At 43.7% G+C, this 27,178-nt stretch overlaps 1 protein-coding gene across 2 annotated transcripts in view; it reads right to left on the reverse strand.

Moving 5' to 3' along the window:
* The window catches only part of EEPD1 (endonuclease/exonuclease/phosphatase family domain containing 1), a 123,033-nt gene that overhangs the window by 30,738 nt on the left and 65,117 nt on the right, over positions 1 to 27,178 (reverse strand). For both annotated transcript variants that reach the window (XM_065939828.1, XM_065939827.1), the window contains exon 3: positions 11,535 to 11,586. In XM_065939828.1, the coding sequence (XP_065795900.1) occupies positions 11,535 to 11,586 (52 nt within the window). The remainder of the gene's footprint in view (positions 1 to 11,534; positions 11,587 to 27,178) is intronic.

Below are 27,178 nucleotides of genomic sequence, written 5' to 3' on the forward strand. Positions count from 1 at the left end.
AGCATAAATCTTTTTAGCAACTGAACCAAAGAGTTTCACTTGCCTGCCCTTCTGTTTCATTTAAAATTTCCAACTGGCCTATACTTTGCTGAATCAAAGTCATGCTCTCAAGAAATGAATGAATGAATCATTCACAAAAAGTCTCAGAATTCTCTAAAACAGTGAATTGAAAGTTTTCTCAGTACCAACTCATTGTTAGCATTTCCCGATAACAGAAGCATTTGAGGGTGGGCCAAATAAAATAGGAAATTGCATATAACTCCGTCATCATGGTTGTGTGAATGTTTGTATAAGATGATGACTACATGCAACAATTTTGAGGGGGATGCAATGAGTTGGGCATATTTTCTTACTGTTGAAAAGCAAAAAAGAGCTAAGAGACTAATAAAGCAGAAGAGAAAAGTGCTTAGGATATACCCGAGAGTAAGCAGAACCTTTCCAGTGCTGGAAAAAAATCCTAGAACAGGCTGTCTTCCCCTCTTTCAAGCCAAAAAAAAAAATGGTCTAGAATAGCAGTTTTCAAGCCTTTCTGACCATGACTCATAGCAATAAATAAAATTTTATATGGCAATCCAATATATCCTGTCTTCCTGCCAACTATGTATGTATACCTGTATCTATCTATCCATACATCCTTCTATCTATCCATTTATTCATCCATCTACCCATCCATATACATACAGTGAAACAAATGATGATTATAACTTACTCAGTTGATTTCATAACCTATAATTTGAGAATCAAGCCCAGATATTTCTTACTACGAAGTCTCTGGTCATATTAGAATATCATAATGCTCTGTACTTTCATTTCTATCTTTGCCAAAACCATGTGAAATGTTTTGCTGGACTTTATGTAGATAATGCCTTAGAAGTCTCCTCAAACAAATGCAATTGTATCACTAAAGTTGAATGAGATTCAGGACACTGAGTAAGGATGAGCCACTTGTAACCCCATCCCAAATAAAATGTGGCATGTATGGGCTCAGGTGTGTCTGATTCTCTGTGACCCCATGGACTATAATCTGCCCGGCTCCTCTGTCCATGAGATTTTCCAGGCAAGAACACTGGAGTGGGTTGCCATTTCCTTCTCTAGGGGATCTTCCTGACCACAGATTGCACCCATGACTCCTGCATCTTCTGAAATGGCAGGTGGATTCTTTACCACTTGTGCCACCTGGGAAGCCCTTTCATTAAAACATGGTGCCCAGGAATACAGTCGCTTTCAAAATCCACCTGTTTCTAACAAGATTAGCACCTAATTTCCATCAGAAACAATGAAGGTCAGAAGGCAGCAGAATGACATATTCAAAGTGCTGACAATGAAGAATCTTATATAAAAAAAAAAAAAAAAAAAAAAAAAAACCTTTCAAAAATGAAGATGAAATACACTCCCCGACTAAAAACAAACAAAAAAACTATAAGAATTTGTTCCTGGCAGACCTTCCTTATATGAAATACCAAAAACACTTCGTCAGGCTGAAAGCAAGTGACACCACAGATGAGGCCAGCAAAATTCTCTCTAGTTGATGATAAACTGATTCTCAGCAAAGCATGGACAGGGTTGATTTTTCAAGGCCTCCTTGACTTTCAAGCATGAATGAAATGATCCTTCTGCTCTTGTTATAGACCTTATTTTGGCCCCTGCCTAAGTTTGTATTCCACATGGCTATTATAAGACTTATCTTCTTTTGCTCTATAAATCCAGAATCAATTAGGAGGCTAAGAAGTAATGCAGATGTTAGTATGAAGACAAAGAAATAGAACCATCAAGGAGAGTGTTCCTAAGGACAACCATCGCAGGTAAAAGACAGCAGTTGATTCAGGCTCCCCAGGGCATGCAGCTCACCTAGATAAGACAAGCTCTAGGAATGATTTCCTTCCCTTTCCCATTCCTAAATTCACAGCACTGTATCTAAATGGCTGCAAAATTTTAAAAAATATTTTTTAACACAAAAGCATTATTCATGCATTATAAAAACAGAACTGACTCACTGGAAAAGACCCTGATGCTGGGAAAGATTGAAGGTAGGAGGAGAAGGGGACAACAGAGGATAAGATGGTTGGATGGCATCACTGACTCGATGGACATGAGTCTGAGCAAGCTCTGGGAGTTGGTGATGGACAGAGGAGCCTGGTGTGCTGCAGTCCATTGGGTCGCAAAGAGTCATACACAACTGAGCAACTGAACTGATAGAAACAGAAATAGGTACATATGCCACAAAAAAAGGATAATTGCATATATAATTTTTAAGTACAATATAAAATTGTTTCACAATAATTTTTAATAGGAAGCAAAAAACATTTTTAGTACAAATGCTTTGGGTTAGAAATTGGTAAGAGTAAACTATGATTTATTAGATTAACTGGGACAGGGGCTAGGCTCCCAAGGGTTAAGGACACCTGAAAGGGGATAGAGGCTGGTTGTGTAGGGTGGGAATTTACATTCAGGGTAACTATGAGTACGGAACTTCCCTGGAGGCCCAGTGGTTAAGACTGTGCTTCCAATGCAAGGAGCATAGGCTCAACCCCTGGTTGGGGAATTAAGATCCCACATTATGCAGGGTGCAGCCAAAAAAATAAATAAAAGATAACTATGAGTACATGAAAGAAGAGAAATAGGACAGCAATGGAGAGGAAAGTAGGACAAGTAGCAACACACTTCAGATTTCAGGAGACCTAAAAATGTCTCAAGTTACCAGGGAAGAAAATGATGCTAGAAAGAAAGGGGAGAAGAATGCGGTCACGGGTATTCTATGAACCAGATAATCTCCTTAGAATAACCAATATGGGATCAAGCCATAAATCACAGAAAGGTAACCCAAAGGATGCTGTTCCTGTGCCAATGGGATGGCTCACCTAGCATCTGACTGGCCTCTTACCTCGTGAAGGACCCTCCCTGCAGACCTTGAACACTGTGCCTTCCTGGGAAGGGTTAGCCATCCACTCTGAGACACATTTCCTCACTAGGTTACCATGTTGTAATGAGAGAAGATATTTCAGCATTTCTGAGGTAGAGAAATGAGTCCTACCTTCATCAAGGACCAGAAGTATGAACCTGAGGGACTTCATGGAGAAGCCTCAAGAATATGTACATTGAAATACATGTATAGATTCATATGTGCATTTTCTGGATGGCATCACACAGCTCTCACCTGATAATTACAGGGTCAGAAGCCAAGAACCACTGATCTAGGAGTTGGCAAACTTTCTGCAAAGACCCAAGTAGTGAATAACTAGGGTTGTGTGGGTTATATACCTTTCCTGTAGCAACTACTTAATGCTGACATTGGAGTGTGACAGCAGCCACAGAGAGCAGGTAAATGAATGGGTGTATCAGCATTTTAATAAAACTTTATGTATGAAAACTAGCTATTGCCAGCTTTGACCTGAGGGCCCATGATCATTTGCCTTGATGGAGAGAGACCCTCCCATGCAGGATTCCGGGGCACTCAGAGAGCACTTCTGCCTTGGTGCACAGCCCCATCCTCCAGGTTACCTGTCGTCCACCTTGTTCCTTCCCCCTGGCTCCTCCAGCCATCATTGGAGGTCTTATGGGATCTTAAAAATTTGATTCCAGGAGTACTAAATGAATGATAAAGGAAATTTTAAAGGAAAAAAGAATTACCTAATTGTTTTTTTTTTTTTTCCATATTTCCTTGATGCTATGACAGCATTAAGTGCCCCCCACCAACCATGACTTAATTTTGTTTTGGTGTTTTCTGGGGGGCGGCAGTGTTTATCACTATTGTGCTTAAGTGCACATTTGTGTAATTGCTAATGTTTTCCTCAATGTGAGTCACAGGTAGATAGGAAAGATAATAGTCTTGGTAACAGCTGTATGGGTCTCCTAGCCCAGCACAAAGCCTGACACAAGTACTTAATAAAAATTGGTTGGAAGGATGAATACGTGTACTTTTACATAGTCGTAATTAGAGCAGGCACGACTGCTTATCCTTCTTTTTGTAAACATTATATAAAATTTATACAAAGCTTAATGATTATCAGTTTTAATGGCCACCATACACCTGTCCATGGGCAGACCTACCGTAGACTGTTTAAACTCACCCTTCCCACAGAGCAGTGAGCTGCCTGCAATGAGTCATAATTATAAAGCATGCTGTCAAATGCTTTTCCACATTTTTATGGGTCATTTCCTCTAGATACACTCCTAGGAATCTACCTTGGTCATAGCATAGGGACATCTCAAAGGCAATGAAATACACTGCCCCAGAGCTTACAAAAGGACAATGCCTTATCACCACCCTCCTCAATGAGTGGGGAGGCTGGTGTTATCACAACTTCAGTATTACATGTTATTGTTTAAAAACCTTTACCAATGTGACAGTACATTTAAAATGATCCCTCATTGCTTGCTTTAATTATCTTTGAAAGCTAATAAAGCTAAAAGCAATTTAAAAGCCCTATTTGTGAACTTTACTTTTTGCTCACTTCAAACAAAAGCTTTTCATAATAAGAGAAAGGTAGTGGGAGCCCCTAAATATACATGGTATATTGTGATGGTTTTAAAAGAATAGGAGAAAATTTAAAAGAGCATGAATAAAGAAAATAAGGAGTTCAATGAACTGTGAAGCCTGGCCCGTAATTCACCAAGATGCTCCATTTTCTGGCAGCTGAGGAGCCTGCAGGGGATTCCAGCGAAAAGCCCTTTCCCAAATGGGGTCAGGACCCAAGTGTGCAGTCTGCAAAGTGGAGCTGGTGAGCAGCTGGTTGCGGTGGCCCCTGCGGGCCTGAGCTAGACTCCAAGCAGTGAACAGCGGGAGGCTGAGCTCCACAGGGGCCCCCATTTCTGCTCATTAGCCCTTCAAGGAAGTAGCAAGCTGTCTGTTGGAAGGGATTTAGCCAGGAACATGAGTACAAAGAGTTTAACCATAATTAGGCACTGATTGGCTCAACCCACTTAAAGAATCTAACAGATACATGAATACTGATTATTCAAGATGGCATTCAAATTAAGCTCTGACTATGGGCTTCTCTAGGCTTCCCTGGTGGCTCAGTGATAAAGAATCCACCTGCAATGCAAGAGACACAGGTTCAATCCCTGGGTTGGGAAGATCCCCTAGAGGGCATGGCAACCCACCAGTATTCTTGCCTGAAAAATCTCATGGTCAAAGGAGCCTGGTAGACTAAAGTCCATGGGGTTGCAAAGAGTCAGACACAACTGAAGCGACTGAGTATGCATGCATGCATGGGCTTCCTTGGTGGTTTATCCATAAAGAATCCTCTTGCAGTACAAGACATTTGGGTTTGATCCCTGGGTCGGGAAGATCCCGTGGAGAAGGAAATGGCAACCCACTCCAGTAATCTTGTCTGGGAAATCACACTGACAGAGGATCCTGGCAGGCTACAGTCCATGGGGTGGCAAAGGAGTTGGAGATGACTTAGTGACTTAACAACAACAATGTGAAGGACTAGGCATGGGAGAAAAACAAATCCAGGTTGCTAAAGAATCTCACTCCGATATTTTAAAATCCACACCGAGTACAGTTTTGTAAAAGACACATTTTATGTTAAGATTCTTGAAGCAATTCATTTCGACACCGACCCTACAGAGGGCGTGTCTGCAGCATGTTCTCTGTCCTCTTCCATGTTCCTCATGGCCATCCTTTGCAGTCGTCCCTGACTCTCGGCAGCCCTCACACCACTGAGAGTTCCTCTGTTCTCAGATGCTCCCCCAAGAGTGTCCGCATCCTGAGCCCTGAATCTCCGATTTCTTTCTCCTCCAACCTCCCTGTTCTCTGTCTTCCCTGTTGGACCAAGGAGTGCCCATGGAGACAAACAGCACAAGTCCATGTCTGTTTTGCCACAAGGATTAGAAGACCTGGGTTTAAATTCTTCATCACCTGGACCAGGGACCAACTGTCTGGATCTGCTCCCAGTCCTGGAATATGCAGAGACAGAAGCCCCCGTAAAGTCCACTGAACCTGAAGACCAGGATAAATGAGACGAGAGAACACAGGCGGTGGTCACGCTGAAGAGAGCACTGGACGAGAACAGAGTCCACTGGGGCAGGTCCTGATTCTACAACACAACTGCCATGGGCCCCGGCAAGAAGGACGCTTCAACACCTGTGTGTGCTGTCTGCACAGTGACGGATGACAGGGCTGGACTCAGTGGATTAAACAGCCTCCCTCAGCTCTGACATTCTGGGATTCCATATATGCCATTCAAGTGTATTTTTATAATTTTATCTCCCTTGGCATGTAGTACGATTTAGGCACAGCATGGGCACTCAACTGCTGCACAAACTAAATTAACAGGAAGTTTAAACCACAGAGAAAAACACCCCAAAAGAGCATAATAACAGAGTTAGAGCTCATATTTGTACATGCAGTGAGGGAGACCTGGGTTTGATCCCCGGGTTGGAAAGATCCCCTGGGCAAGAACGTGGAAACCCACACCAGTATTCTTGCCTGGAGAATCCCCATGGACAGAGGAGCCTGGCAGGCTACAGTCCATGTAGTCACAAAGAGTCAGACATGACTGAGCAACTAAACACACACACATATGCATGTGTGTATGTTTATAACACACCACCACCGTCAATTAGAGATACAAGCACTTGGCATCCTTAGTTTATTCATACACATCTATGTGATAATCATTTAACTCATTTCCTTCTGAAAATCTCCAGGAAGCTACTAACTACTTGTTTTTTTAATTTTGATTTGGGGTATAGCCAATTAACAATGTTGTGATAATTTCAGGGGAACTGTGAAGGGGAGTTAGCCATACACATACATGTACCCATTCTCCCCCCAAATTCCCTCCCCCTTCAGGCTGCCACATAACATTGAGCAGAGTCCCATGCAGGAAGCTACTGACTTCTAATTCCCACATTACTGACCACTAGGGTTCAGTTGGAAAAGTCCCTGCTTCACCACCACATGCAAACACCAAGTTCAATTTTTCTAGTCTGAGGCTTGTTGGTAAAATATATATGCTTCATCTCACATGGAAAGCATGAGGCCACAGAGATCATCTGCTCTACCTGCAGGAAAACTGGACTAAGAGTTAGACTTCACAATGGAAATTCTAGGAAAAATGTCTAGCTGCAGCAGCAGGCATGGCGACTGGCAGGCATTTTGTCCTAGACAATTTTGCAAATGGGATGGCGGCCGAGGTGGGATAGGATAGGCAATGACTATCAGTTGGGCATCCTGAACCCTCAGGAGACCTGGCTCTCACAGACAGCTCTTCAGGCAGACTTGGGTCTCAGTTAGGGTCAGCTGGTGCCCTGCCCTCTGGCCCTTCCAGGGAGAGGGTGACCTCCAGCTGGAGGGATCGGCCAAAGTATTGTTTGCAGCTCTGCAGGAAGCTGTTTGAAAGGGTCATTGAAAAGTGATCTTACTAAATCAAGCTGTACTAATATTTTTGTTTCCTTTCATGCAATGTCATGTTTAAAGGCGATAGATGGGGCCTATCTATAAAGCCTGGGAAACAAGTCTGTGTGACTTAAGTTCAGAGAAACAAAAGCATCTTGCTCTTAAAGCACAGAAAACAGAGAAGGTGGGAAGACCTACATCTGTCTCAGAGCAAGTCCTTGCTCTTGGCACTTAATGGATATTTGACCAAAAAAACAAAAACAAAAACCCGAACACTTTTTCAAAGAAAGGTCACATATCCTGACAGTTATGCTCAAATGATAAAGAATCTGCCTGCCAATGTAGGAGACACGAGTTTGATCCCTGGGTCAGGAACATCCACTGGAGAAGGAAATGGCAACCCACTCCAGTATTCTTGCCTGGGAAGTCCCACGGACAGAGGAGCCTGGCAAGCTGCAGACACAACTGAGCAACTAACACTTCTCAAAGTTCTAACAGATTTTTAGAACAAGAAGCAATTATTAATTGTATGGTCTATAACTTATTTTTTAAATAAATGACAAATAACTCTCACTTGTCTGGGAAATGGCTTTGTGTAACATTGATGGACAAGAGAAATTCAGAGACTTGACCTCCCAGATATTCCCAGTCTCCATCCCAAATGATGACACCTGAATTCAGACAAAGTGTTTGAAGAGGTAAAAACTGGGAACCTGCTGCTCTGCGTATGGTGGTTCCTGGGCAGGTGTTCACCATTCTCCTCTCCATTCAGAGGAAACACGGAAGCCCCTCAAACCAGTAAGAATTACTGGATCAAGGAGCAGAGAAAGAATTAACAGAGCATGAAAAGGAGAACTTTCCTCTCTTCACGATGTGATCAAGGATCATTTGTGAAACCCGACTTTTAACGATTTTTAGAGGAAAGATCCGCAGGAGGAACAAAAAGCACTTACGTGGATAAGGAAAGAGGCCAAGGCCTCTGAGGAAGGCAATCTGCCAGGTCTAATGGCTAAACAGCCCGGGGCTGGGAGGGGACCCCCACTCTCCTACAACAGTCTCCCCATAGTTCCTCTGTGCTCTGTAGAAACCCACAAAGCCTTGGTACTTCCTAAAATGGACAAGCTCTCCACCTAAAGCCAGGGAAAGTACAAGTCAGACAAATGGCTGCTAGTTTTGAACTAAAATGCTAATATCACAACACTGTCTAACATTAGCAAGAAAAGCACTAAAAGTCTTATTCTTGTAGCTGTAGCAATAGCTCCAAACCTGCTGCTGCTGGTTTGTAGCCTTTTATGTTTTACATAATTTAAATATTTTGCTGGTGAAATTTAACCTACAAATAGCTGTGAGGGAAACGACTCCTTCAGAAAAGCCTCCGTCTTATAAGTGAAAGGCATGTGTAAGTCCCCACTGTTGGGACTGTCTGGAAGGGACCAGCCCCATTGTGTTGGGATCTAAGGAGTTCAGTAATTGCAAAACCCTAAAGCAGGTTGCCACATGAAGCCCAACTGCAAAAATTGTTAAAGAGGTACAAGGTTTGTAGGATGTGTGTCTGAGGTCATTCTTGCTGGCTCCACTTATTAAATTAACTAAGCCTATTTTATCAATGAAAGGAAAAAGTAGGCAAACTAGAGAGAAAAACTGAGTGCTTACAAATAGACTTCTGGTGTTTTACTTCTCTTTCGACACAAGAAAGCAAGCCTGATTGCCCACTAAGGCAAAAAGCTGACACCTCAGAGGTTCTCTATGAAACTGGACTAGTCAACAGCAGTGATCGTGATAGAAGCTGATACTCCTCAGGAGAACTTCTTGGACTTTGGTATACATGAACCACCTGGGGTCTTGTCAGAATGAAAACTGAATCAGGCAATGGGGCCCGAGAGTCTGCATTTCCAACATGCTTACAATGCTGTCGGTCTGCAGAGCACACTCTGAGTAGCAAAGCTATTGCTATAGTTTACTGAGAACTTTCCTTGGTGATTCTTTAATTTGTCTGGGTAGGTGAGAGTCTGTAATTCACAGGCTCTTTAGGGAATGTATCTTATTCTAACATGAACTGAACCAATCTTGTTGCAAAAAATAGCACTAAGCCAGGTATAAGCCACGTGTCACTCAAAATACAACTGGCTGCCAAGTTCAAGTCTACTGATCACTTCTGGGCTTTTCTAGAAATGTTTGCTACTTGCCTGCATATTGAAAGCTCAACAAAAGCCTGTAGTGTGAATGAATAAATGAACACACAAATGAAAGAGGGAAGAAGGAAACTGAGTGACCTTGGCTTCTAGCTGGCCCCTTATTGGTCTTTCTACTGTTCATTTATGGAGATAGGGGAACAGTACAAAACCATCATCAGACATGGTGAGAAAGCGGGAAGGAGGGAGGAGGAAGATGAAGGGAAAAAACACGGGCAGTAGCTGACTCTGCAGGACCACTGAGCACCAGGTATGGTGTTAAGCCCTTTACATAGGCTGTCTACTTAATCTTCTCAAATCTTCTGTGAATTGTGGGTTATAAAGAGTCCCACTTTACAGACTGGGAAAGTAAACCACAGAGAAGGCTGATAACTCAAGATAACCCGCTTAAGAAGGACGAGGTGGCTCTGGGCCCTGCTGTTTGAACCCCACACTATTGCTTGTGTGTGCTCTTGTCCAAGCTTGTAGATGCTAAAATTGAGGCAGTGAGGTTAGGGAAATTGCTCTAATTAGGAAAATTAGCTAAGTGGCAGAGTAAGGATGCCCACTCCACAGGGAGCCCACTCCACGGTAGCTCCTTTCTGCTGGACTCCACAAGCTGTTAGTATCCCACAGCGGCTTGGTTGTGGAGCCTCTCCACAAAGGGTATTAACACAACTCTAAAGAGCTATAGGTATTTTTCGGTGCCTGTGTTTCTATTGTGCTGATACACCTTAGCACATGGTCGCCATGTGTTTACCAGTTTTGTCTAATTTTTTTAAATTGAAGAGTAAACAAATACCTGTAGTGAATACTGAGAAGAAAATTGTTTCTGGAGGGGTAACTTTTTTAAAGTTTCAAGAACATACGAAGAATCTTCATGTACACCTAGTATGTTTTAAAGGCTGGATTAAGAATTGATAGGAGTAGTTAAGAATTCATGAGTTGAGAACTTTGGCACTTAGGAAGCCCTTCCGCCGCACTAACTCATTTGGTTCTCATGTCATCTCTCTGAGGTCAGGCAGGCAGCACCACCCTTGTTCCATCTGTGATACAAATAAGGCGGGAGGGATGTGAAATTCAGAGCCAGAGTTCAGATAGATACCTCCCTCCCCACACATCACTTCCTGGTGCTTAAAGACGTGGCTTTAGTGACAACCAGAAGACTGACCACTAATCAAATATTTTAAATTATATGAATAATATCATTTGGGTGCTTGTCTCACTAACGATTTTCTTTCTCATTACCCTTAGAGAGTCTAATTAATGACCATGGCCACATACTCGGCAAGAGTCTTGAGCCACCCAGGGGAACTGCGTGGGAGGCCCACGGGGTGCCACCTGGGCCACCCAGCATACGGATTAAACCCACAACTGGCAAAAGGTCCCCAGCTGATTGCCTGACTTGAACGTGGAGAACTAAGACACTGACTAGCTCCTTGCAGGGCACATGTAGGATGAGTTTCCCAAACCGCAGAAGTAGCCCCCAAAAGAGTTCAAATTCATGAACTTGACTATTCAACAGAAAAAAAACACTGGTTTTAGAAATAAAACTATGGGGCTGAAATCCTTACTCTCCCACTTAGTTAATTTTCCTAATTAGAGCAAGTTCCCTAACCTCACTGCCTCAATTTTAGCATTCACAAGCTCAGACAAGAATACACACAAGCAGAGATGGAGGGAGGTAGAGAATCTGGCATGCCGGCAGCATCGGGTGTGTGGTGTTTCCAGGCACAGAAAGCCTGCTCCAGAGCCTGGCCCACAGCAAGGCGAGCCTCTGCTTTCACTCAACTCTGAAAAAGCCAAGCAAGGGAGAGTTTGCAAGCGTTAATGGCCTATAAGCAATATGGGGGCATTCTGATTAAAAATCTGCATGATTCACTGACTGTTATGAATACAAAATAACAGACCAACTTTGTTGCAAATGCTGTCTCTGGCAATAGAGAGTAGATTTTTTCCTGTGTGTGGCACTCTGCTCTAAGTTTGTGAATCTGGGGTAGGAAGAATAAAATATTTACCTTTTCCAGGGCCTCTCTGTCAAGTAGTTCTTGCACAGCTAGCAGCTTGATGCTGTAGGAAAAAAATTAAAACCACACTTGAAAACAAAACATTTCACATCACCAAGCATGAGACAAGTCATGAAAACAAAGGTCTAGAAATTTCAGCCTGCATTTCTATACCACCCCCAGTCTGAAGGTGACCTTTGGTTTGAGCTGAAATGACCATTTCAGAACTATCTAAAATGTTTCTAAATTGCAAAAATGATTTTACCATATAATCCAGCAATTCCACTTCTTAGCATATACCCACAAGAGTTGAAAACAAGGATTCAGATATTTGTACACCCACGTTCACAGTAGCATGATTCACAATAGCCAAAAGGTGAAAACAACTTAAATGTACATCAGTGGATAAATGGATAAACAAAATACAGTACATACATATGATAAAATATTATTCAGCCTTAAGAGAAGGAAATTCTGGCGCTTGCTACAACATAGAGGAAACTTGAAGACATCATGCTCAGTGAAATAAGCCAGACACAAGAGGACAAATACTGTATGATTCTTCTTACATGAAGTCCCCAGACTTGTCACACCCAAAAAGACTGAAAGTAGACTGGTGGTTGCCAAGGGCTGGGGGAGGGAGGAATGGGGAGTTATTACTTATTGGGTATAGAGTTTCTGTTTGGGAAATGTTCTGGAGATGCTGGTGACGGCTGCACACAAAGTGAATGTGCTTAATGTCAGTGAAATGTACACTTATTAATGGCTGAAATAGTAAATTTTATGTTGCATACATTTCCCCACAAAAATTTCTAAAAGTAATTGATAGTTGCTTATGTAAGCAACTTCAATAAATTCAGAGGAATATAAAGGAGAAAACAGTTTCCCATGTTCAGCACTAATCTTCCCTTGATGTCCCTCTGGTGAGAACAAATAGCTCAAATCACTCCTTATGAAGACAGCCTGCTAAGCCGCTCATTTGTTACTGCATATGGATGGAGCCCTACTGGGTGCAGGAAGCCAAGAGCACCTGATGACTATGACCTGCTCCCTGCCCACAAGGAGTTCTCAGCCTCCCGGAGGCCACACTGAGGGAAAGGACCAGCGGGGTGCCAAGTGAACTGGCTGGGGAGCTGAGAGGAGCCCAGCCCGGCCGAGGGCAGAGGTGGCTTCCTCTAGGAGGGACCAGGTTAGCTTTGCCAGGGGAGAAGGCTGGGGAGAAAGGTAACCAAGGACAGAGGCACCAAGGAGGAGAGAAAGGGCTTGGAGTGTATACAACTTGCCAGTTTCCAGTTTAGGGGCCAGACCCAGACTTCAGACAGCAGCTGAGATGAGGGAGTTCAGATGTGTGGGAGCAGGTCCCTTCTGTAATAAGTTGCTTTTAAAGTGTCCTGGGACACAGTGAGCAGGCAGCCAGGGCAGGACTGCCCAGCACACAGGAGGAAGTGGGAGCTGGGTGAGATTGTTTAGGGGGCAGGTCAGCTCTCCATGGTGTCGTTCTGCTCCCTCCCCACCCAGCTAATCTGCTTGTGGTCACTGGTCACTGCACCCCTACCAACCTGCTCAAGCTCCCCAGAGCAGAAATGGGTCCCACCTGTACCACACACCTCCTTCAAAGGAAGTTATTCCCGTAACAAGTTTCCCCTCAATCTACAGAATTCTTAATAATCTCTCTATACAGAGAGGCAGGCACTGCCCAACCAAATGCAAAGGTTTACTTAAAAGCAAGTTCAGCAAGTGCAATAAAAGTGTTAAAGACCTACAAGAAACCACCACCACCACCACCACCAATCTAGCAGACATCAGGGCTAATGGACAAGACCCTGTGCATCCCCTCTACTCCAGTCACTGAGTTTCCTTCATCTCTTGGATGTGTTTGCTTTTGCTATTTCTCTGGCATGGAAAAGTCTTCCCCAAGACCTTGACAACACCAATTACATCTAATTACATCATTCCAGGCTAAGTGCAAATGTTAACTTCTCCAAGCAGCATTCCTGGTCACCTTGGATGTTTTTGTTTTTTTTTATGTGCGCTTACTGGTTGTTGTTGTTTAGTCCCTAAATCATGTCTGACTCTTTTGCGACCCTATGGGTTGTAGCCCACCAGGTTCCCCTGTACAAGGGATTTCCCAGGCAAGAATACTGGAGCAGGTTGCCACTTCCTCCTCAAGGGGATCTTCCCGACTCAGAAATCCAACCCGAGTCTCCTGTATTGGCAGGCGGGTTTTTACCACTGAGCCGTCTGGGAAGCCTAAAGCATTTATTTGTCAGGTTGCTTTTGTCTGTTTCCTCTCACTAGCAGGAAAGCTCTTTGAGGCCGGGGGCTCAAGGGTGTTCTCACTACATCTGCGATGTCTATAACTGACATGAAGGACACCCAGGAATATTTATTTACTGGCTGCCTATGAGGGCCCAGGGGCTTACAGACCAAGTCGCTATTGGTATGGATAGCTAAAATCACTGGTCAAGCCTCAGTTTCCCCATCTGAAAAGGAAGACTTCCAATGAGATGGCTCTGTGTGTTTTGTGTTTTCCTCGGGGTGGACAGTGCTACACATTTGTAGAAATGCCTGCTCTGTCTGGTGGCAGGTCAAAGCTACCAGCCACTCCTCAGCACCCTCTAATTCTCAATGCACACCTCTAGATTCCAGTTTATCAACATGGACAGCAAGCTACAGGCTAAGGAGAGTCCAGCTGTAACTCAAGTTTCAGAAGCTTAAATTGTTTCTGAAATAACCACTGGAAAATATTTATTTTGGAGGAACTTCTAAAACAGTCTCTTGTTGCTGCCATTCTCTATAGTCATGAAGTCCAATTTAGGATCAGATATCAACAGGTTAGAGAAAATGATGTAAACACTGTTAATATACTCAACTCTGTTTTTCTCCCTATTCATAAAGACACTTATTCAAACCACTGTAGAACATGATCTGAAAACCAACAGTCTCAGGCTTTGAGTGAAGATGAAATTAAAACAATTTCTGTTGACTCTTTTCAGAGTCAAAATCCGAAGGATGCTATTCCCTGCTTTCACCAGGTTACTTTCCTCTTGAACAGGGATAGCAAACACTTGGCATGCACACTCTCCAACCCTCTTCCCCTCTCTTCATGGAACTTCCCCCTCTAGCTTATATACAGCTTCCAAACCCTTCTGAACGCTCCAGTAAGTCACAGTCAATCCAGTGAAGCTGGCAGGTGAGATGAAACCAATTTAACTTCTGCTCTAAAATCAATTCCAAATAGGATTTGCGTATTGAATGGGAGCAGAAAAAATAAAGACCTTTTCACACTACTAAAACCCAGCAACACAAACGAGCTTGCTTTAGGGGCAGGTGGAGAAAAGATAACAGGACACTCAAATCTAGATGGTTTGAGGTTCATAATGGAAACAATACATGTTAATCAGAAGTTACTGCTACAGCTGCTCATAACAGTGGATTTCCTCAGAAAGCTCAGGTTTTTTCCTCCTTAGAGTTGTAATCTTCAGGAGTTTCAAGATTTTTCCAGTTACATAACTATCCTACTGTTAGTTCTCACCTTACTGGAAATTCTCCAGGTTTGGAGTATTTGTTTCAGGGTTTATGGTATCAGATTCTTCCAGCACATCAGATACTCCCTGGGAGGAAATTTAACACACACGAAGCAGCAATGGACCAGTTGACCAAATCCTCCACTTGACACCTCCAACTTCTTACCCTGGAAGAAATCTCATCTCTCAATTTCAGTTTCGCCCCGCTTCTCTCCCTCCCTTTCTCCATGTCTCTCTCCTTCCTGCCCTCTTTCCATCCTTTTGCTAATTCCACAAACATACACTGGCACCAGGAAACCAAAGATGAATGCATTATTGTTTCTGACCTCAAAGGGGCTAGGATGCCACTGGGGCACAAGCTATGGGAGGCATGTCTCTCTGAGGCTCTCCAGGTTCCAACGTGGACCAGCAGAGCCGGGCTAAACAGGGCATGACTGTGGGGTGACCTGGTGCTGGGTCAGCATCCTCTGAAAACAGCAGAGCTCCCACCAGATAGAAGCTGCAATTTTCTTTTTCACACTTGACTTTGAGAAGAGAGGCAAGTCACACAAAAGCAGCTGACAGCCATGATTTATTTGGAAAAATGGCCATTTCAAGGCCAAGTTCTGAAGTCAACACTTAGAAGGACCTAGAATGCATGCAATTAATGTTTGCTAAGTAAGCTACAAGGAAGTGAAGCGCTTGAGGGCAGATGTCTTATTCAGCTCATTAGTGGCTGGCACAGTGAGGTCTGTAATGGAATTTGAAGTGGTGAAGGGAAACGAGTCAAGTAGACACTGACAGCAAGGAAAAGAAGAAGCAAAGTTAAAGAGAAGATGGAGGCACCCTGTTGCTTAGGGTGGCAGGCTGGATGAACCTCAGTGACCCCTGTAAAGGCAGATAAAAGGTAACTATGTGGATGCACAAAAGCACTTAAAAGAATAAACTCCCAACTATACAGAAACCCTCGCTTCCAGAACAGATCATGACTCACGTGGCACCAGAGTCAAGAATTCACTCTAGCCCGCTTTCTCTGAGGATTCTGACACTTTGAGTTTCCATTGCATTTATTAAGTGCCATAGCTTAGTGCATGAGATATAGTAGGTTTCAATAAATGCAGAAAGGGTGTAATACAATGGAGCCAGCATTCACTGCCCAGATAAAGTATTTAAGTGGTAAGTATTACATACCAGGCACTACTGGATGCAGAGGAAACAATGATGTACAATGATACAACGTAGCCTTTGCCTTCAAACTTTTAAGTTCAAGGGAGGAACCAGGTAAGTGCATCAGCCAGATGAAGAGCGCTCTCTAGAGGCACACTCAGCTACTATAAAGCCCTTTGGAAGAATTTAGTAACACACAGCTGGGAGGCTTCCTGGGAAGTGACTCCTAGGCTGACACTTGCAGGCTTGCAAGGCAGAGAGGTGGGGTGGCAGGAATAGCACAAGGTGGGAGGTCAGGCACCGCCCCAAAGGGACCGCAGAATGACCAGGGAACATGGGGTGTCCGGGGTGTGGCACACGTGCTCAGAGTCTTCTGCAGAAACAAGCAGGGCCAGGCCTCTGAGAGGGCTTGTTAAGCCACACTAAGGAGCTTGGCCTGTACTTGGGGGGCAAGGAGTGGCCAGACCACTTAGGGCTGTGGTGTGGCAGAGGACCCAGGACACAGAAGATGCCCAATAAATGTATAAAATGGCTCTGATGTGGAGAACCCATGGGGGTGAAGTGGGATGGAGGACAAGACTGGAGGCAGCGAGACCTAGCAAGAGATAACGGAGGCTGGCGTGGGGAAAAGGCACTGGGCTATTTCCAAACAGATCGGCAGCTGGGAGGACCTGATGAAGCAGCAGCTGTGAGGGGTGTGAGAGAGAAACATCCCCTCAGTTCCCAGCCTGTGAAAATAGGGACTGGAAGGACCAGCTATATGGCCTGAAGACAGTGAGTCAGGTCCTGGACACGCTGACGCTGGGGCCTGTGGGAGCTCTCAGTGGGGTATGAACAGCAGCTGACTGTCCCCCCGCGAGTTCCGGGCCCTGCAGGGACACCAGGCGCATGAGGATGGTGACTGAGGAGTCAGGTCACCCGGGCTGTGCAGAGGGACAGAGCCCAAGGACCATCACCACATAAGAGGCAGGCAGAGGAGCAGGGCCTGTTGGGGGGACAGAGAAGCAACTGCCAAGAAGGTGAAGGAAAACCCAGAGCACGAGGCCCAAGAGCCAAGGGGACAGCGCTACACACAAAGGTGGGGGCGCTGGCTCTGATTCTAAGGAAGCCAGGGAAGCTGGGCTGGCGCTCTGGAAGAGAGAGCTTTCAGGAAGTGGTACAGACAGCCAGGTTTCACGGGGTGAGGAATGGATGAATGGGAGGCGAAGAAGGGGAAACAGTGAGATTGAATTCCAGGTAGAAGAGGTAGGGTGGTAGGTCCCCAGCACAATTTGCCGCAGGGGCAGAAGGTAAGCCAAGACTTCCTCACCTTATTAAGTGCACATAATTATTATAATAATAAATAAATAGCAGTTTAGTTCAGTCGCTCAGTTGTGTCCAACTCTTTGAGACCCCATGGACTGCAGCATGCCAGGCCTCCCTGTCCATCACCAACTCCTGGAGCTTACTCAAACTCATGTCCATTGAGTCTGTGAAGCCATCCAACCATCTCATCCACTGTCATCCCCTTCTCCTCCCATATTCAATATTTCCCCATATCAGGGTCTTTTCAAATGAGTCAGTTTTTCACATCAGGTGGCCAAAATATTGAAGTTTCAGCTTTAGCATCAATCCTTCCAATGAATATTCAGAACTGATTTCCTTTAGGATGAACTGGTTGGATCTCCTTTCTGTCCAAGGGACTCTCATGAGTCTTCTCCAACACCATAGTTCAGAGGCATCAATTTTTTGGTGCTCAGGTTTCTTTATAGTCCAACTCTCACATCCATACATGACTACTAGAAAAATCATAGCTTTGACTATACGGACCTTTGTCGGCAAAGTAAAGTCTCTGCTTTTTAATATGCTGTCTAGGTTGGTCATAACTTTTCTTCCAAGGAGCAAGTATCTTTAAATTTCATGGCTGCAGTCACCATCTGCAGTGATTTTGGAGCCAAAAAGAAAAAAAAGTCTGCCCCTGTTTCCACTGTTTCCCCATCTATTTGCAATGAAGTGATGGGACCAGATGCCATGATCTTAGTTTTATAATTATATATAAATATAAATATGGGGGAAAAAGTGATAGTCACTCAATCATGTCTAACTCCTTGCCATCCATGGACTGTAGCCCACTAGGCTTCTCTACCCATAGAATTCTCCAGGCAAGAATACTGGACTGGGTTTCCATGTCCTTCTCTAGAGGATCTTCCAGACCCAGGGATCAAACTCAGGTCTCCTGCATTGCAGGCAGATTCTTTACCATCTGCACCATTATATATATATATAATAAAGTTCAGACACGACCCCTCTCAGGGCTTCTTCCCTTCTCTCCCTCTCCCTCCTTCTCTCTTGCTTTCACCACCCCTCCCCTGCGGTATCATCATCCCCCTCCACCAATGGTATCATCACAGGGCTCAGCTTTTCTTTCAGAGCATAATTACCATTTGTACAATTTGGGGGAATCGTAAAGGTCAGAAAGGGGCTTCCCTGGTGGCCCAGATGGTAAAGAATCTGCCTACAATACAGGAGACCCTGGTTTGATCCCTGGGTCAGGAAGATCCCCTGGAGAACAGAATGGCTACCCACTCCAGTATTCTTGCCTGGAGAGTTCCATGGATAGAGGAGCCTGCTAGGCTCACAAAGAATCAGACACAACTGAACGACTAACACACTAAATACCAAAAGAGTCCTAAACAATGCCAGGGTGGTTTTGTTTTGTTTTTTGGTAATACAATATTTCCACAACCTCTTGGGCATGAAAAAATGGAAGGAGTGTGCAATTCCTAGGAATGCAAGTTCTGTGCCAGTGCAGCAGCCCAAACTGTCCCCGGGCCTGGCAGCCAGGCCACTGAGGACAGCAGGGTTTCCATGCACACCTTCAGCAGGAAGCCAGAGTCTTGGCCACAGCAGAATAAACTAGTGGGGTGGAGACAGGCAGCCTTCCAGCAAGGAAGAGGAGTCCCAGGAGGAGAGGATGGACAGAAGGGCAGAACTGTAAGCAGGGCCGCTGATCCCAGGAACTGGCTGCTCTCTACTCATGTGTCCCATGTAGGATGGGGTAGGGGCACTTATGAAACTTCACAAAAGTCAAGTTCAGAAAGCATATCAATCCAGTTGTCTGAACACTTCCCTTTCAAGGAAAGCTCCCCATTATCTTCCCCCTGAGCAAAGTAAGGAAGAGTTCCCTCTTTTGATCACCAAATTTTAGAAGTTGCCGTGGGTGTTAGGTTCAGGCTCATTTTCCCTAATGCTTTATTATTTTCCACCAACTGGCTGAGGGTTGAGAACACAATGGTCATCAGCCTCTGGATGCAAGTGGGCACATACTTGGGAAGTGAGAACCAGCTCCCAGGGAAGGCGGGGCTCTTTTCACATGGGACCTTTCAACCCCATCACAGCCAAACACGCTTGCATCCCACCCTTCCCCTCCAAAGACAAGTCCTGAATCGGCACATTAGGACTAGAACAGTCTATGTGGAATTTAGCTTGGGTAACTCTTCTTGGCAAGTTTGCAAGAACTAGTCTGTAAAACAGTGGGCAGGAAACTTCTCTGATGATCTTCCTGTGGTTTTTGTTCTATTCAGGTTTTCAACTGCTTGTATCAATTACAATAAGTTCCATTTCTTGGAAGACTGTCTAATCCATTCAGATTTTCAAACTTTAAGCCCAGAATTGCACTAGTAATCATTTTTAACTTAAAAACAACTTCTGATTCTGTAGTCAGGCCCCCTTCCTCATTAACGTGTCTAGATATTTTTTCTCAATTAAAAAATTAAGATTTCTGAGAAATCAGTCTATTTTGTTGGTCTTCTGAGAAAATCAGCAACAGGATTTATCAAGCCTAACATCTTTTTCTAATTAATTAAGGTCAATATTTATCTTTATTGATTTCTTTCTCCAACTTCCATTGTTTTCTTTAGTTTCTCTATTTGCCTTCTTGAGTTAAATATTCATTGATCTATATTATTTCTTGTATATATAAAGCCATGAATTTTTCTACAGGTAAATATTTGTCCTTGTTTCAAATCCAGTTATGGAGCCTTCTTGTTACTTTCTATCTAGTCTGCTTTGGTCTCTTATGGACTCCATAGTGTTTGGATTATGCTTTTTTTTAATCTCTTAAGTATTTGGGTTTTAAAGTTTATAATTTTGTGCTTTCTATAATTCTAGTGCACTGTGGTTGAAGAAAGTACTCTGTGCCTTTTCTGCTTTTAAGAATATATCAGTACTCTTTTTGGTCTACTTTATGATGAGTTCTGTTTCTCTGTTTCCAGTGTTTGAGAAGTCCCAGTTGTTTCTGAATCTTCCAGGATTTGCCTGTAAGTTTTTCATCTTAGCACAGGGACAGAGAAGAGCTCTGGGATCAGCCAGCCTGGGGTTCAAGCGGCACCACCTACTGGTGCAGGATCTTAGGAACCTTAAGAACAGAGGGTGGGAGGGAAAGGGCCTGGCAACCACAGCTGTGGCCTTGAGCAGAGATGATGAAGGCAGAGTTGTTAGCATGCTGCTTAGCTCAGAGCAAACCCCCTTGTACTAGTAAAAGGTAAAAACCCGGTAAAAATCTCCTTTTACCAGAGTAAATGGCAGTTACTGGTACCAATACTATTCAGAATCTTTCTCTAGCCATTAACAATTCTCTACAGATTAAAATAATACAGGAAATAACTTTTTTTTGGTACCAACTTATTTCACATAAATAACACAACAAACCTTTACCTCTCCTTCCCTTGTTTATTTCTGTTAACAACACTCTAGGGTTTAGACCCAGAACACAGGCACATTGTTGACTTTCCATTCTACAGTTTATCTTAAGAACAATTTCTGACATTTGTATTTGCTGGATAACCAGACTTAAAATAATAATTTAAACTGCTCTGTAGGTTTACTGATTACAGTGCCTATGCGACCTATTCTTGAGCTCTATTCTTCCTTACCACTTCAGCTTCTGCAACATATCTTTAAAATTTAAAAGAAAGGAACATGTTTATTTTCTTAAGCCTTTGCATGTCTGAGAATGTCTTTCTGATGGGCTACATACACAGAAGACACCTCAGCAAGTATAAAGTAGTTGGGCTACAACATAACCCCCTCTCCCCCCAAAAAAGACTTTACAGATGGTTCACAAACTTACTTGATAAGCAGAAGAGCTTTTACTGTTTCAGATTCCCAACCCAGATAGGTGTGAATATATCTAAACTTAAAAAACAAAACACAAAAACTCCCTGGTATTCTAATCTGACAGGTTCAGTATGGAGAACAGATCTAAAGTCATGTTGATTTTTACGATTCTTCTGTTTGGGCACTTCTGAGATGTGTTTTCTCCTCCTCTTTATTCTTGTATCCTGTATGTGCCCCAGGGTATGCCCAGATATGGGCCTCTTTCACCTGAGTTTGTTTAGAATGTGGTTAGTGAACTCTTTACATTTATACACAGTCTCTCATTAGCTCAGGGAAGTATCTGATCAGTTCAGTTCAGTCGCTCAGTCATGTCTGACTCTCTGTGACCCCATGGACTGCAGCACACCAGGCTTCCCTGTCCATCATCAACTCCTGGAGCTTGCTCAAACTCATATTTATCGAGTCTGTGATGCCATCCAACCATCTCATCCTCTGTCATCCCCTTCTCCTCCCACCTTCAATATTTCCCTATATCAGGGTCTTCTCGAGTCAGTTCTTCGTATCAGGTGGCCAAAGTATTGGAGTTTCAGCTTCAGCATCAGTCCTTCCAATGAATATTAGGGACTGATTTCCTTTAGGATGTACTGGTTGGATCTCCTTGCAGTCCAAGGGACTCTCAAGAGTCTTCTCCAACACCACAGTTCAAAAGCATCAATTCTTTGGTGCTCAGCTTTCTTTATGGTCCAACTCTCACATCCATATATGACTACTGGAAAACCATAGCTTTAACTATATGGACCTTTGTCAGCAAAGTAAAGTCTCTGCTTTTTAATATGTTGTCTAGGTTTATCCAGGGCACTAACCCCAATAATCACCAATACTGATAAGCCAAATGTGGGCTGTCAGTTCCATCTTCTGTATCTAAACCTTGTCTCTTGTTCTCTATCCTCTATTTTCCAGAATAATTTCTCAAGTTTCTTTTTCCTTCACCCACATCACTGATTTGATATTCCATAGTATTTGTATTAGCTTTCCCTGCCCGCCCTAGCAAATTATCACAAACTCGGTGACTTGCCATGACATTTACTCTCTCTCAGTTCTGGAGGCCTGAATGCTAAGATCAGTGTCACCGAACCAAATGAAGTTGTCAGAACAGCCATACCATACTCTCTTGGGAGGTTCCAGGGGAGACTTTGTTCTCTGCCTCTTCCAGCTTCTGGTGGCCGCTGACATTCCTTGGCTTGTGGTCACATGGTTCCAATCTCTGCCTCCATGGTCACACTGCCTTCTCTTCTTATCATCAAATTTCTCTGTGCCTATCTTTCGTAAGAACACTTGTGACTGCATTTAGGACCTATGTGGATAATGCGGGATAACCTCTTCATCTCTCGAGATCCTCACCTTAAACACATCAGCAAAGTCGATTTTTGCATATAATGTTCACAGATTTCCAGATTAAGATATGGACATCTTTGGGGGGGGGGCATTCTTCAGTCTCTCACATATTAATACTCCTGCAAATTTGGATCTTAGTTCTGCAACTGGATTTTTGTTTCCTCAAAACCTTTCTTCATTTAATCTGTATCTTTTTTTTTTCCTTTTTGTTGCCTTTTCATATCAACCCATCTTTGCCTTACATTTTTCTGCTCCTACTACAGGGAGGCTATGTCTTTTGGTAGATACTGAGAATGCTACACATTTCCCCCAAATGCTCTTCTGGAGCCTGCTGTAGGTGATTTTTCCAAAAACAGACCTGCTTGTGGGTCTTTAGAAGCTATTGCCTTTACCTTATCCTGGAAGACTTTTCCCCACAGTCTTTTTTGTCTTTGCGTGCGTGCTCAGTTGTTCAGTTGTGTCTGACTTTTTGTGATCCCATAGACTGTAGGCCACCAGGCTCCTCTGTCCATGGGACCTCCCAGGCAAGAATACTAGAGTGGAGGTTGCCATTTTCTCCTCCTGGAGATCTTCCTGAACCAGAAAATCAAACCTGTGTCTCCTGCATTGCCTGCATTGGCAAGTGAATTCTTCACCCCTGAGCCACCAGAGAAGCCCTTTTTTTGTCTTCATTAATCCTTGAATAAGGAAAAGTTTGTCCAGACTAGTGATGAAATTTCAACAGATGTTATGAGTAGACTGACAGCGGTTCCATTTTCTGCCCACCTGCATAAAGAATGGATCTCCTTCTTGTATCTGCTGTGGGAGAGGACAGGGCAAAGACATGGCTTCCAGTGATTCAGAACCCTTGCTCTAACAAAGTTCATTTCCTTCCCTGAGACTTAACTCAAAACAGAAAGCTTTCTATTTTCCAGCAAGCACAGCTCCCAGGGCACCCTCCTTACAGCACTTTGCTTTGGGGAAACATACTTACTAGAATGCACTGAAATCCTGCCAGTTTCCCCTATCCCCATCTGGTTTTATTCCCATGCTTTCTTTCTCTACTTGGATACAGGGGGTAAAAAAAGAAAGAGAAAGAGAGATGAATTTACAAAAGACCACATCTGAGGCCTGCAGCTGGGAGGAGGGAAAATAAAGTGTGTGTAGGGGGGGTGGGGGGAACCAGTTAGAATTTACTTCAAGTACATGAGTCGGGAACTAAACAAAAGAGAAGGTATAAAGTACTTTCTGACTTTTCTCGGGGCAGAGGGGTTGGGGCTTCCTTTCCATGAATCTTCACACCATCAACTACACCCTGGACAGAGTCCCATGGCCCAGCTCTGTCTTCTTGACATCATCAGTTGACGCTTCCAAGATCCTGACATTTGTCAGTCCCTTTTTTTTTTTTTTTTGCTGACTTGTGAGTTTTGTTATTTTTCTGTGTCATCATGGATATATCAGGGAGAAATCAGGAGAAGCTGCAAGCCACAGGGCACCTGGAACCAGGGTGGAGCCTGTGCCTTTATGATGAACAGGAAGATGGTTTCGGCAACAGCCAAATGCTTCCAGAGATAGCATCTCTGAAGGGCAAGACAATGTCTGGTCTCCTGTTTTTAGCAACTGAATTGTTCAGCAGATGGGAAGACAGGCTCCCCCTCAAACTGCAGGGCTCTGGATTCTCCACATGAGGAGACGTTCCCCAAAGAGAACCCGTTTTCCTGAGGCAGGTTCAGTCAAGCTTCGGGGGCCTCATGCCTTCTGGCTCTTGAGTACTTGGCAGGCATCCCAGATCCTGGCTCTCAGGAAGGCCCTCTGTGTGGAATCAGGCCAGTGCCCTCTGGAAATAACCTCAAACACAAACCACGGGAATTGCCAAAGGCGAATGGCTTTAACTGAAAATGGCTGAAGATGAGCAGGCCTAACGGCGGACAGTGGAGGGGAGGGTGACTCCTGGTGGAGACTGATAAAGGCTTTTCCAACCTACACTTCTCCTCTGCAGCAGCAAATTGCCTACTTCATTCCACTTTCTAAAAAGGTTAAAACTTTGGCCTAATCTAAGGTCTGAGGCCCCACAAGGAAGCCCATTAGGAAGTTAATGGCACGGTTTAATGGCGAGAGAGAAAACTACAGTAGACTGGGCGGTTTTACCCCTGGGAAGTTTGGAAGAAAAGACACAAGAATAGACTGAAATGTGGACAGAACCAATGAAGGGGACAAAAAAGATGCTTTTAATTGAGTGTTTTCCAGATGTCAGGTTCTCTGCTAAGGCTTTATTCTTCTATTTCACTCATACCTCAAACTTTCTCCTCAATGACACAGTGATAACAAACTGCAGATCACAAAACTAAAGAGCACTTGGGGGGTGGCTATTTGATTTGGATGCTACAAAATTAGTTTTTCTTATTCCTGGCTTTGGGATATTTCATTCTCAACTGAAGAGACAGGAATTTCTACTCCTATTTTGCAGCTTCAAAGTGATTTGTGCAAGGTCCACAAAAGAGCTAGAAACAGGGAATTGAGCCCAGGTCCGTATCACTTAAAAGGACTCACTTTTTTTTCTAATTCATTCAACAAATATTTACTGAGCACTCACTACATGCCAGGCATGACTCTGGGCACCAGAGACAGAGCGATGAACAAAACAAAATCTTTACTCTCACTACTCAAAAGCGAAGTGGTCATTCAAACTTGGCTCAGGGCTCTAACTGGTACCTCCTGATTTCATCCTAAACTTCCTCCCCAGTGTCATATTTAACTGTTAAGAGATGAAGCCTTAGACCTTGGATGAGATTCTTATTGATCATTATTAACCCAAGTGGTTATGATAACACAGGTCCAGACATCCCTAAGTCAAGGAGGCTTTCAAGTTATTACCATTCATCTCTCTGATCCAAGTGAATTGGGGACGTCTTGGAACTTGAGGCTTCCTCTTCAATTTTTTTCAACACATGTTTACACAAGAAGGAGACATCTGGCTAATACAATCAGAAAATGCTGCAAATATCATTTGAAGATAGTTTTTCCTGGATGAAGAAACCCTTTTCACCACCTTTCCCCAACTGCTTTTCCTGAACCCTTTTTGTTTATTCCTTGGCTTTCATGGTGGCAGTGGGATCAGGGGTGTGGTATATGAACCAACCAGATCAAACGCACCAGATCAAATATCTACAGTGGGGACTGTGTCCCCATCCTGCATGACCTGACCTGGCAAAAGGTGGGCTGTAGCTGAGCCTGTTCCCTCTGTACTTTCCACTTTCCTGTGGTCTTCTCTTAGCTACTGGTCCAGGACCATGTGAGGTGTCTCCGGGGTGATCGTGTCATGTTTTCCTATCTTCCCTTTCCATTCATTAGGCTTCCTTCTGACATTTTCATCTTTTGCACTGTAGGATCTCTCTGAGGACCAAATCATGTGAGTATGGAGGTCACACATATACACACACATTTTAAATGTGTGCTGGCCAACTCTTGGGTCAATAACTAAGGGTTTGGGGCTCTTTTAGATTCCAGGTTTTTGTATTTGGGGATTCCTGTGGGAATTCCATGTTACCCATCTTCTCTATAAATGTCATGAGTTTAGGTTTTGCCTTCTAGTTGCACTTTCTGGTCCCAATATTTTAATTTTTTTTTCAAACCTTCAGTGAAGTTTATAGAACTGTACAGTGAACACCCACACACCTACTACCCCCATTCCACAACTGTTAGCATTTTACCATATTTGTTTTCTCACATATTTGTCCTTCTAACCATCTACCAATCCATACATGCATATATATATATATATATATATATATATATATATATATATAATATTATTGATACATTTCATAGTAATGCTACCACCCAATGATTTGATTTCTGATATTTCACACAAAGGCTGGCCTCAAAATAATTCTTCCTCTCACTTTCAACTGACCCAGGTCAACAGACCCCAGGTCCCCATGTGAAACCCCAGCCTTCAACTCCACTGCAGACCTGATTAATGCTTCTCCTTCAGGGCCTTTGTCTGGGGCTTTCTCTGATGCTTTTGTCAGCCCTTCCTAACCAAAATCACTGCAGATGGTGATTGCAGCCATGAAATTAAAAGACGCTTACTCCTTGGAAGGAAAGTTATGACCAACCTAGATAGCATATTAAAAAGCAGAGACATTACTTTGCCAACAAAGGTCCGTCTGGTCAAGGCTATGGTTTTTCAAGTGGTCATGTATGGATGTGAGAGTTGGACTGTGAAGAAAGCTGAGTTCTGAAAAATTGATGCTTTTGAACTATGGTGTTGGAGAAGACTCTTGAGAGTCCCTTGGACTGCAAGGAGATCCAACCAGTCCATCCTAAAGGAGATCAGTCCTGGGTGTTCATTGGAAGGACTGATGCTGAAGCTGAAACTCCGGTACTTTGGCCACCTGATGCGAAGAGCTGACTTGTTGGAAAAGACCCTGATGCTGGGAGGGATTGGGGGCAGGAGGAGAAGGGGACGACAGAGGATGAGATGGTTGGATGGCATCACCGACTCGATGG

The sequence above is a fragment of the Muntiacus reevesi genome, chromosome 6 (genome assembly GCF_963930625.1).
Source record: "Muntiacus reevesi chromosome 6, mMunRee1.1, whole genome shotgun sequence".
Taxonomy (NCBI): domain Eukaryota; kingdom Metazoa; phylum Chordata; class Mammalia; order Artiodactyla; family Cervidae; genus Muntiacus; species Muntiacus reevesi.